Genomic DNA, 16,973 nt, shown 5'->3' on the forward strand with positions numbered 1-16,973 from the left:
TTGACATTTCCAAGCTTATGAAAAACAATGAAGGCAACAGTTGATAAACATTGTTTCATTGTTGGATTCAGTAGGAAAGATGAGAACTGTCAGTACTTTGCACTACTGGTAAATATTTAATTGCATGCATAAAAAATGATGGTTGTTAATTTTGACTTTTCAATGTACAGTACAGTACTAATATACTGCAATCATTTTCATATTCCTTGTAATGTTACTCTGAACTGTCTGAATGTCTTAAAAGTTGGTCATTAGAAGTGCTAGAAATGATAAAAATCATGTGGACCCTCCCATGGTATTATAAAAACTAATTTACTTAGAAACCGAAATTAAAATGAGCATTCATGGAATGCATGATACCACATCTCTAGTTTAAGATAAAAGAGTAGCAATATATAAATATAACATGCCACTGAAGCAAAAGGGAAAAAGCTTGAGGTGTAATGCAAGTCCTCTGACAAACTTTGCAAAAGAACCACTGACACTAATAACACTGATGTAAAATTGACTAGAGCACTATGTTGCCTGTTGCACAACAACTGATAAGGGAAAAAAAAAACAGGCTATTGCCTCTCAAAGAGTAGTTGTTACCAGCAGACAGTTTTCTTTAAATGAGCAAAGACAAAATTATCTTTTTTTTTATTTTTTGTCAAAATATATATAAACATATATCGCCCTTGTGATGATCAAGTGTGTGTTTTTACCACAACAACAGGTACTGGGAATCAGAAGAGGTATCACCTTCTGTCTCAGCCTTCCAGATGAATGGTAGAGGATGCTTTGGTGCAGATGGAGAGGACTGGGGGTCCCTGGCTTAGCACTCAAGAGAAACAAACATGGTCAGGGAAAATAATAGAAAGAAATGGAATAAATGCAGCTGAGACATGCCTCTACTGATTACCAAAGACAGTGAGTTGTCATCTACTTAAAAATTGACTAAATTAGAAAAGAAAACAATTTAACATTAGGTCTAAACTTAAACTTTAAGATTATAGCAAACTATTTACCACAATGGCTTTCAATAAACTGAAAATAATCAGTTTTGGAGTTAAAAGTTACCAGTTTGATCAAAAAACATCAATATTACAGCAAATCAATGAGCAAATACCATAAATATTTAAAATATAATAAAAATATCCTGCATGGAATAATTCTCTATTAATTTTATCTTACAGACAAATATTTAACAATTATATCATTAGTGTGAGTGAGTGTGCGTGTGTGTGTGTACTGTGTGTGTGTACTGTGTGTGTGTACTGTGTATGTGTACTGTGTATATGTACTGTATGTATGTACTGTATGTATGTACTGTATGTATGTATATATGTATGAATGTATGTACGTACGTACATACATACGTATGCATGTGAATGTGTACAACATATATATAATATATGCCCAATAATACTAAAGTAGGAGCTCATCACAGACAGTTCTCTCTTACCTTCTGGGTCTTCAGCGACTCTTCTGATTCCCAGGTGTTGTGAAGATGAGCCCACCCTTTCCATTTCACTAAATACTGATTTTCAACTTCTTCAGGATTATTGGGGTTAAAATCTGAATTGGGATCACCATTTTTCTCAACTTCATAGATGTAGGTCGGCATCCCCACAGCTAAAAACAATAAACTTGACCATTATTTCCAAAGGAATATAGTAGTCATAAAATACTGTAACAAAATTAATGTTACTTCTCATAAATTAAATGATGATGTTGATATCCAACCCAACTACTTATTATACATTCCTTTTTATCACTAAGATCTTCCAGGTCCATCAAAATCCTTGCAATTTTAAATAGCATTAATGGTTCCTAACATGGTCACCCTACATGTTCAGTCACTTTATGGTGATGGCTCAGATATGGTCCGCCTATTTTTATAAGGTTTAGGAATGAAATTGAAGAACTTGTGATTTTTTCAAATACAGTATAGTAAACGATCGACAGAGGTCTCGAGTCGAATGACGTCTCCCCTAGAATCAATGAGACTTTTTGAATAAAATGAAGCACCTTAAATCATCTCCAGATGATTGGAGTACATGAGCCAATCACTTGAGTAATGGGAGCAGTGTAAGGTTAAATATCAAAATATCAGGCCCTTTCATTGAAATTCCTGAGTGGTTCACATCAGCATCTTGAGTTGGTTTTTCATCACCATGTGCTTCTTTCTCCTCTTTGAGGTTCAAATATTGATCCTAGCATCCAGAAAGCTGAGGAAAATCATAGTAGCCTGATGTTTTGGGGTTCTCTCTGGTGTAAGTGTCACCAGAAGCCTCAGTAGCTCTAGGGAGCTACTGAGGGGGTCAGCACAGAAAAGCTATTTTGTAAACAAGTACCAGAATTAGTTTATGAGTTAATCCAGCCAAAGAATCTAATCACTAGACATGTGTACCCATTATGTATTTACAAACTTGTGTAAATATGAATTTACTCTCAATTTCAAAGTGAAACAAACTAGAAATAGACAGTGCCTTTTGCATGGACACAAACTTAAAACCATTAGACTAAGAGCAGGATATGTTATACTATTCTTTCATCAAAAATACTATTCTTTTGTTTGCAGTATTCTACATTATACATGTATTTAAAGATTATATTTCAGATGGTCTTAAAATGTGGTTAAAATAAGACATGTTTTACACTTCTACTCTCATCTTGGGGCAACATGCTGTATCATAAACCCAAAACTACACAGCTAGATATTGAAATTAAATAGGAAAAAATTGACTGAAAGAAACAGATCAGCTAATCGGTATGTCTAGGAAAGAAGAAAAGTGTATCTCAGGAGCCCTCTAAGATTTGTTCTTAAAACTCGTGTTCAGGGTGAATCGGGACAAATACCGGGGAACAGGAATTTGTATCCATTTGAAGTATTTTAGACCGGATTACCTCTTGGCTGCAGTATGCAATAATAATCAATAGAAAAATTGAGTTAAGGGACGTACATTCAAGTCCCTTGAAAAAATTTAAATGAACAAAATAATTGGTCTGCACTACGACCCTTGGAAGAGACAAGGCTGAAAAATAGTGTCACAGCCAATGAGTTAATAATGTTTGTGAATGGCATGCTCATGCAAGGGTGGATACATACACTCATGCAAGTTCATCAAGGAGTTATGATATAGTGAATACTGAAGTTTTCATTATATAGCTAGACGAAGGACTTAGGGAAACCCAGAAAGCTAGAAAAAAAGAACTACAGGACAGATATGAAAAGTTATTTCTATATAGCTCAGTTGAGGACAGGCAGAATGCCCTTCAGCAAAAAAAATGGCACTATTTAAACAAAAATACAAAACTTCAAAAAAGCAAATACAATAAGTGATCAAAGGATGCCGCAACACCACAAATTTGAGTTTTGTCCATTAAACCAAAGTTAATCAAAGTTAAGAAGCTGACCAAACAGAAATTGGACAGACCAGACACTAAATGACTCAAGCTGAGAGAAACCAAAGCCAAAGCAAATAATGCCGAGGGAATCTTGGCACAAGTGTCCAAGATACAGTAAGACACTTGAAATCCAATGCAGACAGGGGTCTCAACAGCCAGTTACCACAAAGAAATCATACAAAACGGCCAGAGCCTGGATGGGTTGATCTCCAATCTTTCCTCCCCTCATAGCCTCATAGAGTAAGCCAGATTCTGATCTTGGTTTATGGCACACAAGGGTGGGTCTCAAAAGCCTGGTGCATTTCCGAAAGGCTTGGCTGGCCCAGCACTTAGTTCAGCAATCTACCGGGACCTTCTCTTAGAAACCAATACTGTTCCTTTAAAAAAAACTGAAGTATAAGATGGAATAATCTGGGCTAACTGGGAAGGTAGTGAGCGGGGCAGATTTGATAAACAGGGTCCCCAAAGAACCAATTCAAGGGCTGTTACTTTTCTCAGTTTATGTGAATGACCTACCAGAAGGAGTGAATGAATACATGTCTATGTTTGCAGAAAAATACAAAAAAAAACAAATGAGGATTGTAAAAACTATCAAGAACTGTATTTGATGATGTTCTTGCTTAACAATCTTCAGAAGTTAAGGATCCTTAAACACTCTTCAGAAGTGCACAGACCAATACCCGTTTGAGCTCAATCCCAAGGAAGGTAAGGTAATAAAGATGGGAAAGGGAGATAGGAGACCAGAAGAAAATCTACACCATAGGGAAAGGCAACAACAGTTATCAGAAAAATACAATTTAAGTAATGTGATTGGATATAATTCCTGCCCTTACACTAGCAGCACACATAAAGAGGAAAGCATCAGCAGTATATGAAAAGTTGGTAAACATAAGATATAAAAAAAACAAATAAGTATTCCTTCAAGACATTATACACAGCCTTTAAAGTAGCAAAATTAGTAGAATACACATTACCAGCAAGGAATCTGCATTATAACTAATATCCTCACAGAAGAAAGTCAAAGATGAGGTTGAGATACAGAGATACAGAATAATCACGTAAATAAATAAAATACCAGAGAAACAAATACTGTGCATTTGAATGAGAAGCTTCCTGAAGGAGGCTTAACCCAAATGTAAATCAACTTGGGAGGCCTGGTCGACGACCGGGCCGCGGGGACACTAAGCCCCGGAAGCACCTCAAGGTAGGTGGGACATACTGCAATGCAGAATACTGCAAATACATCAGCAATGGAAACCTAGCAAGTGATAAATGAGGATCCAACAGGAAAGAAGCTATTCCTCTACAGACCACCACTGTATCTCGGAAATAAGTATCTCTAAGAGGCTGGATAAAATAATAAAACAGACTTCAATATTAACACCCATAGAGATCAAACTTTGTAAATAATGTGAATTCAGAAGAAAACTCATGCTTAGCCAACTTACTAGAATAATATTAAGTTGCCATTATCAGGCACCATGGGTAAGGATGGGTCCACTGCACAATTCTGAACTGCCAATAGACCTGACACTATTCCTCATAGGTAACTTACAAAAAATAAAAAAATAAAAGGCTGGTGTTGCAAAAAATCTATTCGACTATTGGGAGCATTTGATCAATGTGAGTTGGAATTGGAATGGAAAGTTAACACGCATGATTTTACAAGGTTCTGTCCGAGGACTAATATTGTTTCTGATTTTCGAAAATGATCTATGATAAAGGCGATGAGTCACAATAATGCTGCTAAAGTATGTTGACCAGACCACAAACTAGAAGGTAAAGGGACGACGACGTTTTGGTCCGTCTTGGACCATTCTCAAGTCGGCAATCGACTTGAGAATGGTCCAGGACGGACCGAAACGTCGTCGTCCCTTCACCTTCTAGTGTGGGGTCTGGTCAACCTATGATGAATGAAAGCAAATTCACATGTCAACATTTATCAATGATGTTAAGCTGATGATAAAAACAAGGACAGTGGATGACTAAAATACTTGAAAAAGCTGTAGGATTAATAAAATAATTGGCTACTGGATATGTCTGAACCAATGTAACATAATGAAGATTAGAAAATTGGATAGGAGACCAAAACAGTACAATTTGATGGGAGGTGGCAAATCTTAGTTTAACAAAAATAGAAGAACCTATGAGTGGACATTTCATGAAGGCTAACACCAAGAGCAGGACTCATCAAGCATTTATACAACCACTTACAACACTTCTATATTTATCCTCAATCATGGCAGCTTTCTTTACATTTATGAAACATTTACAAGCTCCAAAGCTATTAAGTTGTTTTAACAATAATAACCTTGGGTTGTGAAGTTTCGAAGCTCATAAACTGCTCAATAAATGTAAACAAAGCCACCATGATTGAGGAAACTATACAAGTGTCATAAGTGGTTACACAAATGCTTGACAAGTCCCGACCCAGAAGCGCACATAAACAGGATTACATCAGTAGCATATGCAAAGCTGGCAAATATAAGAATAGCCTTTTAAAACCTGAATAAGGAGGCATTCAGAACATTTTACACCACCTACGTGAGGCCAGTGCTGGAGTGTGTGGTACCAGCATGGAACCCATTCCTTGTAAAATAAAAAAAAAATAAAAATAAAAATAAAAAAATTATAACATATAAAGATATTGAGACATTAACAAAATGGACAATAGCCTGCTTAATAAGGGGGAAAACAGGAAGAAATTGAGTACACAGATAAGCCAACGGGAAATGAAGAAATATGGTACGCTTTCATAAGTATATGCAAAGAACTCTGGGAAGGAGGAGATAGTAGAGGTCAGTTCCACACAGTTACCAGCAGATATGACAAGACACTGAAAGATATGAGGAGCTACATTAATAATAACTAAGAGGCAGGGGCTCAAACATTAGTATTCATTACCCAGAGTATGTAAGCAAACACTAAGAGAAGAAAGTAAAAAGGATAATTCTCTTAAAAAGAATAATAGAAAAGATCAAGTTGGAACCCAACTTACTAATCAAATTAAGATAAAGTATATGAATCAATTTTGCCAAACTTGCTTTATTACAGATAAAGATGCACTGTGTCATGTGCTAAACATGAAATTCCAAAATGTATGGCATTTTTTAAAGATGGATTTCCATGAATCAAGGTTAGATTACACTCAATAATAGAGCTCACTCAAATTACTGATGAAGAAACAATTACCATATCATACATAAATTCAAATAAAGTTGTAGGAGAGTCAACAAAAGACAACACTCCAAAGGAAATAAACAGAGTAGAACAATAAAATTAAGGGAACTTAGAAGTATTACACTGAAAGAGTGGAATCGTAATAGACAACTAATGATGAGGTGTACCGTGTCTATGAAAAGCCATGTGCCCAAGCACCCAAGGGAAGACCTCCAGGGATAAAATACCCTTTTAAGCAATCTTGTCCTTTCCAGTGGAGGGAAAGGACAATCCAATCCAATCTAACCTCAATCCAATTTTGAGGCAAAGCACTAGCCAACAAAATCTCTTTCCAAATGAACCTCGACCATTCAAAACATTTACAAGGATCGTTCTAAACAATTCAAAAGACCCAAATCCAACAATATAAATTACCATCAGAAGGCATTGCAGACATGCAAACAAGTTTGTGGTCAGTAATCCTCATTACTGTGCTCCCAACTTAGCCAAGCCCACTCTTGGGCAAGGGGGAATATGAAAGGTAGAAAAGAGGTAGCTACTAAAGTAGCACTCAGAAAGGGGCATTTCCTTTCATTTAAATGCTACATTTCTGAGCTAAGTTCCTTTGGCATCTTTCCTAGCATTCTTACCATAATATACTATTTTCAACTACAACAACAAGAAAAGATAATCAGAAACTTAAGCAAGCAAGCAGCAGCTCTCGGCAGTTTTAGAACCCAGGACAGTGAAGAACACTTTACATTAAAATAAAGAAACTGCACCAGACACTGGGGATGAAGAAAATGCAACCCAACCATGTTTCTGGCTAACAGCATGTGGAATGGTGCCTGAAAAGTAACATCCATCGAGAATTGAAACACAGAAATGAGGGCAAGAAAACAAGAAAAATACCCTGTGACTGTGCTGGCTCTAGCAGTAAGTGGGTTGGCTTAAAGTAACTCTTCCAAGTTTAATAATTAAAGGAGGAACGAGGACAAACACAAACATACATGGAAGATTCAGTGAATGCTGAACAGAAAGAAGCAGTCATAACAGGCAAAGGATGTATTTCCAAAAAGGTTTTTGACAGGACAGGTGAGAGACACAGATCACCACAATTTGCCTCACAAATTGAGCGCAGTACGAGAACGGAAATCTCTATACATAAAGTTTAGTGCAGCAATGTGAAGTAGCTCCGCTAATGACCCAAATACAATACAGATTCTCTCTTGATGATCCATGGTATTCACCCAGTGATCCAGAGTATTTTGCCAGTAATGCAGAGTAGTCTCCTGATGATCTGAGGTACTAGCCCTGCAATCTGGGATCCTATCCAGGTGTTCCTGAGTACTCAACTCTCCTGATAATCTGGGGTACTCTCAGAATGGCATAAGGTACTCGCCCAGTGATCTGGGGCACGGTCCCTGTATCGAATATTCCACTTTCAACAGTTTCAGAAAGACACAGGAAGGAAACTGGATGTAGGTAATGTGACAAAGGGGCCAGAAGCCAATTGAGTAACTTGGTCTCTGTTGAGAAATAGTGCTGAATACTGAAGTCAGCAGTTTTACATGGAAGCAAAATGATGCACTGGAAGACCGACCACGGAAACATTTGACATGACATGAATGTGAGCCACATGGAGAACGAGCAACCTGAGAAACTTGATGTAAAGCTACCACCAGAATCCAAAGCCGTGAATTGCCAGTTCGCCTACCACAATATTTCTTATATATTATTTTCTTATGCGGCAAAGAACCATTGTCAAACAGTCTGAAAGAAGCTAGATTTCAGGTCCCTGCCTCTTTTATAATCTGTACTGTGCTTAACTAGTTGTGCCTGTGGGTGGTGGGAGTGGGGGTGGTGGAATTAAGGGTATGTGATTATAGACCATCCCTTCACAGTTATTTTATCTGGTGAATATATACTTCTCAATACTTAAATACTATTTAATACTGTACATGAAATTTAATTAAAAGATAGTTGTCCATAATCTATAGCACAGATGTACTTGAGGATAAACTCACCTCCTTTTTTCCCAATCCTATGGTCTAACACTTTCTCTATAGTGTGTGCATTTTCTTCTTCCTTGGATATTGTTTGCGACCAGTCTACTTCTATCAAATCTTCTTCATCTTCCTCTTCATCTTCACTTTCTGCTTCCTTATAACTCACTTCTTTGGCAGCACGATTTGACCCTCGTCTGGTCAAGTAAATAAATAGTAAATAAGTACAGTATAGAAACATAGATGGATAGATAGGTATACATATATAATATAAAGCTGGAAAAGAAAAGTATTGAACACAAATATTATTGTACTGCTAAATGATATGCGACAAATAACTAAGGATTTGAGTTAAGATAACAAGCTCCTGTCTGAGCAACATATTATATCGATATATGATTTTAAAGTGATAGCTCAACTTCAGGATATAGAACAGATTCAGAGTCCAAGCTTTTTTTGTATGAAATGCAGTGTGTCCAAAACCCACCATGTGTTTTGTAAATGTCTCATATAGTACTTGGGAAAATATAAGTGGACATTACAATAAATTAATGAGTGCTATTTGATAATATTTATGACCTTTTACTATACCATTTACAGTTTTTTTTCAGGGAGGGTGCCTCCCCACCCCATGAAAGTCAGACATAAGGCAGGCTCAATTGCAAAAAATATCATAGCTTTGATTTCAACCGTGCAAATAAATAAATTTTACTGTAAGCAAATAAATAACTTGCAAGGGTGATCAAAGAAGAGAAGTTTAAAAAAAAAAAAATACAGTTGTCGTAAGTGTCAATCTAGAGAAAATCCTGAATCACTCATCATCTCACCTTTTGGTCCCACCTTCACTCTCACTACCTTCACTGCTACTTTTATGCTTTTTATGCGATTTCTTCTTAGAGGAAGATGAACTTGATTTTTTGCTCGGAGGCTTTCTTTTATGTTTGGGCGAATCATAATCAGAATTATCACTATCTGATTGCTCAGAACTGTTCCACTGACTGGAGCTGGAAGGAAAGAAATATTGATATGTAGATAACATATTAGCATATATTTAGGGTAGACACTGGAAAAATACATTTACAAAAACAACATCTGTACCTGAAGTAATATACAAGTAAATTATAGACACTTATTCCTGAGAGACACTGAGGATTATTTATATAAAACAAAATATAACAAGATATTCAACATATTGTACTAGGTTACAGTAGACGGTTATGAAAAGTGGAATATAAAAAGCAATTTATTTCTACATATTAAAAAGCTATCTATTAACAATTACTAACCTCTTTCTTTTTCTATATTTTTTAGCCGTTTCTTGGTGTTCCACTTTCATACGATCAGGCTCCTTACGTTCTCTCGCCGAGCGACGTATCCCATAGATGTCAGGATTCTCCTCCCAACACTGCAAAGAACTCTTTTCTCAAAGTTATCTCGGTAATTCATTTAGCAATAATTATTCAAAATATATCTTCTGCTTGTACAGTATTAAGACAAAGGAAAACTACCATGCTTAAACGCTCCAAATTTTAAAATGTGGCATTATGTTAAAACTCACTTAAATTGCAAATTTATAAAATCAATATAATACTTTCTATAAATAAACCAAGGTACTCTTAACTCTAGCCAGAAACATAACACCATAGACACAGACTAAAAGGCAGGGAAAATTATGAATTTGTTTTCTTGTTAATGTTGGTGACTTCCAAAGAGAACTCATGACATCCAGTTCAGATGTCACTAAAGCTTATCTCAGATTCAGCTAAATCATACATGATTTGGTCACAACCAATGCTATTAGATATTCAGCACCCTTGGGATACCACTCTGGCCATCAATGAGTCTGTTTACATTCCCTAAGGGATTACATGAATAATGCTAATTTTAGTTCCATTCTATAGAACAATGTTTCCTCTCAATTCATACTACGTTTTCTAAAAATCAAATACTCTATAACTAATTTTTAGGCCACTATGAATACCAACAGATTTCTTACACATCCAGTCACCAGCAACTGAACTATATTTGAAATATAAGAAAGAGTTTGTGAATGCAGCCCCTTAAGTACAGGAAGCTTCCAGAGGGAAGTACTGTAATAAGAAATCAAAAGCAGCTTAGAAACTAACCGGCTTCAATTCCTCCTTGCTTCCCTTCCTAGAATTTCCTCGTCCACTGCTAGACGAGCTTCCTGATCGATCATTCTCATCTTCATCTTGGTCATCAGACTTATCCTCATCATCATTGTCATCTTTATCTTCCTCCTCCTCATCATCATCATCCGATCCAGACTGTTTATTGTCAGAATCTGAATCAGAATTGTTGTTGTTGTCTGATGAGTCTGATGAACTTCCAGAACCAGATCCACTAGAAACAGTAAATTATGTTAGCCTAGACCCATTCTAAATTGATTATCATTTACCACAAATTTTTAATTGAACACCTATAAATGTGAAATTCAATACAGTATACTGTGCATTCAAAGATGTGAGTGAAAACATTCCTGTAAAAATATCACGCTCCTAGAGGGCATTTGAAGCCTAAAGATGTACAATTCATTCAATGCAAATGAATGCACATACCTAGCACAATCTTTTTAATTTTATAATTATTAAAATTAAAACCTAGCACATAGACCAAGTAATAATACAAAGATTTGGTGAAGTATTTATTTTCGTTCTTTAATCAAACCAATAAGAAATATTTCATTATTTAGATAGCAAAAATCCAGTACTGAATATATAGTAATGCAATGCTTCGTTCTGGTAGATCCCCTCTATACAGTATCTACCTAAGCTACCTTGAAACACGAGTGCCTAGTACAGTGGAACCTCGGGATACGACCGTCCCTCTTTACAAATCTTTCGAGTTTACTACCTCAATTTCTTTGGAAACTTCAAACTGGGTTACGACTTTTGCCTCATCTTGCGACTTTGTTGATACACACGAGTGTACGTACTATAGTACAAAAATATTTGTGTATATTGTATTATGTATGAAATGTATTTTGACGTTAATATTTTTGGGAGCATGGAACGGATTAATTCAATTTACATAATTTCTCATGGGAAAATTTGTTTCATGTTGCGAATTTTCAGCTTACGACCAGTCTCTGGGAATGGATTAAATTAAAAAACCAAGACACCACTGTATTTACTTTGGCAAGGTGGGATCTTTTATCCCCCCTCTTCCCCTATGCATCTAATGAGGCAGATCTCCAGTAGGTGCTCATGTTTCAATATAGCCTGATGTGGGTACCTAAGTTTGGAGGAGTTCAGGTGGGTAGCTCTGGGAAACAGGGAAGTTCTCCCAGAAATTTTGCAAAAATGTGCTTCACTGAATTATCCCAGAACAACAGATTTTTATTGACCTTTATTTAAAAAAAAAAAAAGTGAGTGGGGTCAATAGTGTTTTTACTCTTGACATTCCATGAAAATTGGAGTGAAGAGTAACATGTAGAGAAGCAATGGAAAACCTCTCTAATTACAAATCCATAAGGGCCGTGACGAGGATTCGAACCTATGTCTGAGAGCATTCCAGACCCTACCTTAATCTAATTACCGTCATGTGAATCCCCTGCATAGCAGTGGAACTGCCTTTTCCCTTCACCTTCAATGCCTCTGCACTGGAACTCTACATATACACCAGCCCAGATGAGTCATCGCTCCTGTGCCAGGTAAGTCCACTACAGGCTCACCATAGCCCGTGCTACTTGGAACTTTTGTTCCGAGTAGCTGAATCTATAACAACAACAACATGAGTCATCAGTCCTGCCACCTCTCCGTACCCCCTAGGGGCAGGCACGGCCTGGTACGACTCAGAGGCAAGCTGGGCGCTTCTCCTAACCGGTAGTTTGCCCCCACAAACAAGCAGTTAGCCGCCTTCAACTGGCAGTGGTGCAGCTCAACACAAAGGCACTGCCAGCCACAAACGAGCAGTTTGCTAGTTGACCAGATGTCCACATTGTGTTGACACAGGATGAGTCATCACCGCCGGACTATATAAAGGGCGCTGCCTCCCTGGAGAATCAGTCTCTCCCTTAGTGCTCTTGGAACACCTTGGTGTCTCACCCGTCGTCTGACTTCAGTCAACTCTGTGTGTCTGATGCCATGGTGGTATGGTAGGTGTCTTCAGTATACCAATATATCTTTTTGCTTTGCATTAGTTAAACTTTCATTTACTTAGTATTTGATATGCTATATAATAATAGCCAAGTATTGTCATTTGTCATTTTTGTTCATTAATATTTCAGTAAATTGTTTTAATTATTTATTTGATGATTTTAATTTGTTTCCACCTGCAACTTACACACTGCAAGGTCAATAGCAGCATTTTTTTATTTGTGTGAGGGAGAGCCATACCATCTTGGTTCTGTATAGCTACGGTACCACAACCCGTCACATAAATTTTGGGGCTGTCCGGGAGTTGCGATACCACAACCCGTCACAACCCTCTCTAATTACCTTCCACTGCCAGATCCAGATTCTGAGTCACTTCCACCACCAGACTTGCTTTCATTTTCATTGTTGTCCGAGTCATTGTCGTTATCTACTCCGCTACCTGACCCAGACTGCTCCTCTTCACTGTCTGAGCCACTGTCTTCTACATGCTGAAAATGAAAAAGAATTCACAAAATTAGACACCATATAAAAGCATACTTACTTCTTGAACATAAATTCTTTCCCAACTGACTTAATTAAAATGTAGACATGCAGGGAATGAGTGTGGGGTAAGATGGGTCAATGTGGATGGAGCAGAAGGTAGGTGTGAGAGGGCATATGGGTGGTAGTAGGGGTTGCGTGTAGGGGTGCTTACAAAATTGGTAATTGTGCAGGGTGCTATAACAATTTAAATATCAAGATGGAAACCACATAAAATGTAGTCAAATTACACTGAAGAACAAAAAAGCAATATACAAAATTTGGGAGTAATCATGTCAGAAGGCTCTACAGTACTCTGAATTATAAAGATTATGTATCTGGCTCAGAAGACAGTGATATGGGTATTACCAACACTACAATGATTCACACAATCTTCACAAATTGCTTTTAAATACACAGATGGTGAATTACTAAAAAAATTGTTCACGCCCTTTGTGAGACCAAAGCTAGAATATGCAGTGGTTGTATGGTGCCCATATCTTAAACAGTACATCAACAAACTGGAAAAAGTGCAGACATGTAACTAAACAGATCCTTTTAACTGAAAAACAAGAGCTGTGAAGAGAGGTTAGGCATTAAATATGCAAAAACCAGATGGTAGAAGAAAAAGAGGCGATATAATCACTACTTACAAAATAGTAATGGGAATCGACAAAATTAATAGGGAAGAATTCCCGAGACTTAGAACTTCAAGAGAACAAAAGTCATTGATTTAAGCTAACTAGACAAAGCTGCCAAAGAAATATAATTCACTTTTGCAAGCAGAGTGGTAGACAATTGGAATGAATTAAGCGAGGTGGTGGTGAAGGCCAAAACCTTTAGTAGTTTCAAAGCATTATGTGACAGTGCTGAGAAGACGGAACACCGCGAGCGTAGCTCTAATCCTATAACTAGACTTAGGTAATTACAATTTCAAAAAGACTAGCTGTCAAAAAGGCTGTCCTGCTAAACTGCCTAGTCTCTGTTGGAGGTCATGTCAAGGCTTAACCTGACTGCATTGTCTGTAAGAATACAGAGGAAGGAAAAATGACAGAAGGCCATTACAACTTGGTGTAGAGCATGTCAGGTACACAGTTCCCTTCCAGCCTCTGGGACAATCACACATTGGTTAAATGCTCCTGGTAATAGTGGCTCAGTACTTGCAACCTTGTGTACATCTGTTAGGTGATCCAGTACCTTTAAAAGAAAATGGCAGACGCAATTTTTCTGAGCGATGGCGAACCTGCTATATCTCTACAGAGTCAATGAACAGCAAGAAGTCTCAAAACAATATCAGGAATTAATGACTGCACAAGACGAGAAGAAATATGCACAGGCAACAAATGAACAGCGAGTGACCACTGGCAGAAGGACCAGAGTCATAGACTCATCACTATTAGCAGGCACACCTAAACAAACAGAAGAATAAAGACCACATGTGCTAAGAGGACCAGGTTAATAGAGGGAAGTGGCTGTCATTTTCAATACAGTACCTTGTGAATTGTCATTTCATCAGAAATTGAAGTAGATAGTTCAATTGGTCAAGGAATTTGGTGAAATTGAATCATTGTCTAAATAGTTGGTCCACCGACCCTACACAACAGTTAAATCAGATGAAGCAGTTAACACCTAACGTCAGATGGATTCAAGGACATTGTTTTGCTTACTCCTGGTAAAGAGTTTATCAGGAGTAACTTTTAAAATATCCTACATACAATATCTGGACCATCTTTATCTCAATAATGAAAGTGAAGTTGTTGTCCATGGTTTTATATACAGGTACAGTATATAAAAAAAAAACTCTGTACTATACATTAGTTGCCTTTTTGAAAAACAAGGCTCCAGATAAACTTTTTGTGCAAAGACTTGTCTAAAGGAATGTGGCCAAATATATTGAAGAACCGATACTGTTTGAAGTGCTCTCAATGAGGATATATGGCTTGGAAATGTCAGTTTGATCCCAAATGTCAACACTGGCAAGAAGCATGACTCAAGAGAATACAATATAGTCAAGATTAGAAATGAGGGAAAAGTACTTTCCATCTTAATGCAATTGTCGAGGCATCCATAATGCTGGTTCATCTCTATGTTCTATAAAGCCACATCTCAAGAGGTTTCACACTGGTATGTATAAGTAGGATAGCAGCAGCTCCAAAGAGATGAACAATAGTACTGCAGGAACAAAGAAAAACAAGCGGAGACAAGGATGGCACATGCAACTAACACGGAAAAAATAATAAAGATAAAGGGAAACATAGTGGCAGGCAGAAATTTGTTTGCTCTGTTTGCTCTGCCCACCATGGGAGTGGGGGCAGGGCTGGGACATGGCGGTGCCAACACAGGAGACACTGTTCGACATAATAGGCCAATTATACCTGATTAGTCTTTGTATAATAGGAGCTGCCTCGTATGGGCCAATGGGACTCCCGCTTACCTTTATTCTTATGTTCTTAAATGAAACTGAGGAAGTGTACCGTCATGGTGACAAGGTGCAGAGCATTGCTGAGACCACGGAGGTTCATATACAGATATTGGAATATCTTAAAAAATACAGTTCTGGCATAATAACACTCCAAAAAAAAACCAGAAGATAGAAGTGGTAGTAGTTTAAGGATAAATGGCTATAAAGGATTTCACTTATATGCTGGTGGAGGAATTACGGGGGTCTCTCATTATGTTGAAAATACTATAGTATACCTGCTGAGCTAACCGAGACATCTAGGAGATGTATAAGAATTTAAAGTACTGTATTAGTTTGGGGATTCATTTAAAAGACTGAAATATACATTTAATCAATACAGTATACTGTATCTGATAAATCTGTTGATTTAACTTATTTGTAAGATACCTTATTTTCTGAAAGTACACTTGTGGTAGGGGATTTTAGTACTAGATATCTATCTCTAGGTTCAAGTGGTAAAGCAAATACTGTATTAATGTTACAGATGATACTGACTTAAGAATATAAGAACAAAGGCAACTGCAGAAGGCCTATTGGCCCATACGAGGCAGCTCATATTTATAACCACCCAATCCCACTCATATAAATGTTCAACCCATGCTTGAAACAATCGAGGGACCCCACCTCCACCATGTTACGCAGCAATTGGTTCCACAAATCAACAACCTTGTTACTGAACCAGTATTTACCCAAGTCTTTCCTAAATCTAAACTTATCCAATTTATACCCATTGTTTCGTGTTCTGTCTTGTGTTGATACTTTTAATACCCTATTAATATCCCCCTTTGTTATGTCCAATCATGATCATTAATATTGAAATCCAAAAATTCAATGCATAAATGTTCAAAATAAGGCAAATAGGACACTGGGATTTATTTCAATAAGTGTTAGGAATAAAACACCTGGTGTTATTCTTCAGCTTTATCTTGGTACAGGTATTTTTAAGCCACATATAGATTATGCAGTTCAGTTTTGGTCACCATACTATAAGAATGAACAAATTCACTATAACATGTCCAGCGTAGGATGACAAAATTAATCCCCCAAATTAGAATTCAGATTTATAAAGTCCTAGGTAAATACCAATTTGGTAACAGGGTTGAGAATTTGTGGAACCAATTACTGTACTGGGTAACATAACAGATATAGGATCCCTCGAAGGTTTCAAGCGTAAGTTAGACAAATACAGTACATGAACGAGTTTGGGTGGATATAAATAGGAGCTGCCATGTATGGGTCAACAGACCTTTTGCCAGTTTCCTCGATTCTTGCTCTTAAGAAAACATCATGACAGAAAAAGAAAATTTACACAAGATTCTA

General features: G+C 37.1%; 1 protein-coding gene across 7 annotated transcripts in view; it reads right to left on the reverse strand.

Moving 5' to 3' along the window:
* The window catches only part of Chd1 (chromodomain-helicase-DNA-binding protein 1), a 48,863-nt gene that overhangs the window by 27,098 nt on the left and 4,792 nt on the right, over window positions 1–16,973 (reverse strand). For 3 of the 7 annotated variants that reach the window (XM_069339349.1, XM_069339351.1, XM_045746903.2), the window contains exons 2-8: window positions 13,016–13,161; window positions 10,682–10,919; window positions 9,842–9,972; window positions 9,383–9,559; window positions 8,577–8,752; window positions 5,935–5,979; window positions 1,445–1,614 (exon numbers count right to left, since the gene is read on the reverse strand). In XM_069339349.1, the coding sequence (XP_069195450.1) occupies window positions 1,445–1,614; window positions 5,935–5,979; window positions 8,577–8,752; window positions 9,383–9,559; window positions 9,842–9,972; window positions 10,682–10,919; window positions 13,016–13,161 (1,083 nt within the window). The remainder of the gene's footprint in view (window positions 1–1,444; window positions 1,615–5,934; window positions 5,980–8,576; window positions 8,753–9,382; window positions 9,560–9,841; window positions 9,973–10,681; window positions 10,920–13,015; window positions 13,162–16,973) is intronic. The other 4 variants (XM_069339352.1, XM_045746905.2, XM_069339348.1 and 1 more) reach the window with 3 other exon arrangements.

Source organism: Procambarus clarkii, chromosome 41 (assembly GCF_040958095.1).
Source record: "Procambarus clarkii isolate CNS0578487 chromosome 41, FALCON_Pclarkii_2.0, whole genome shotgun sequence".
Taxonomy (NCBI): domain Eukaryota; kingdom Metazoa; phylum Arthropoda; class Malacostraca; order Decapoda; family Cambaridae; genus Procambarus; species Procambarus clarkii.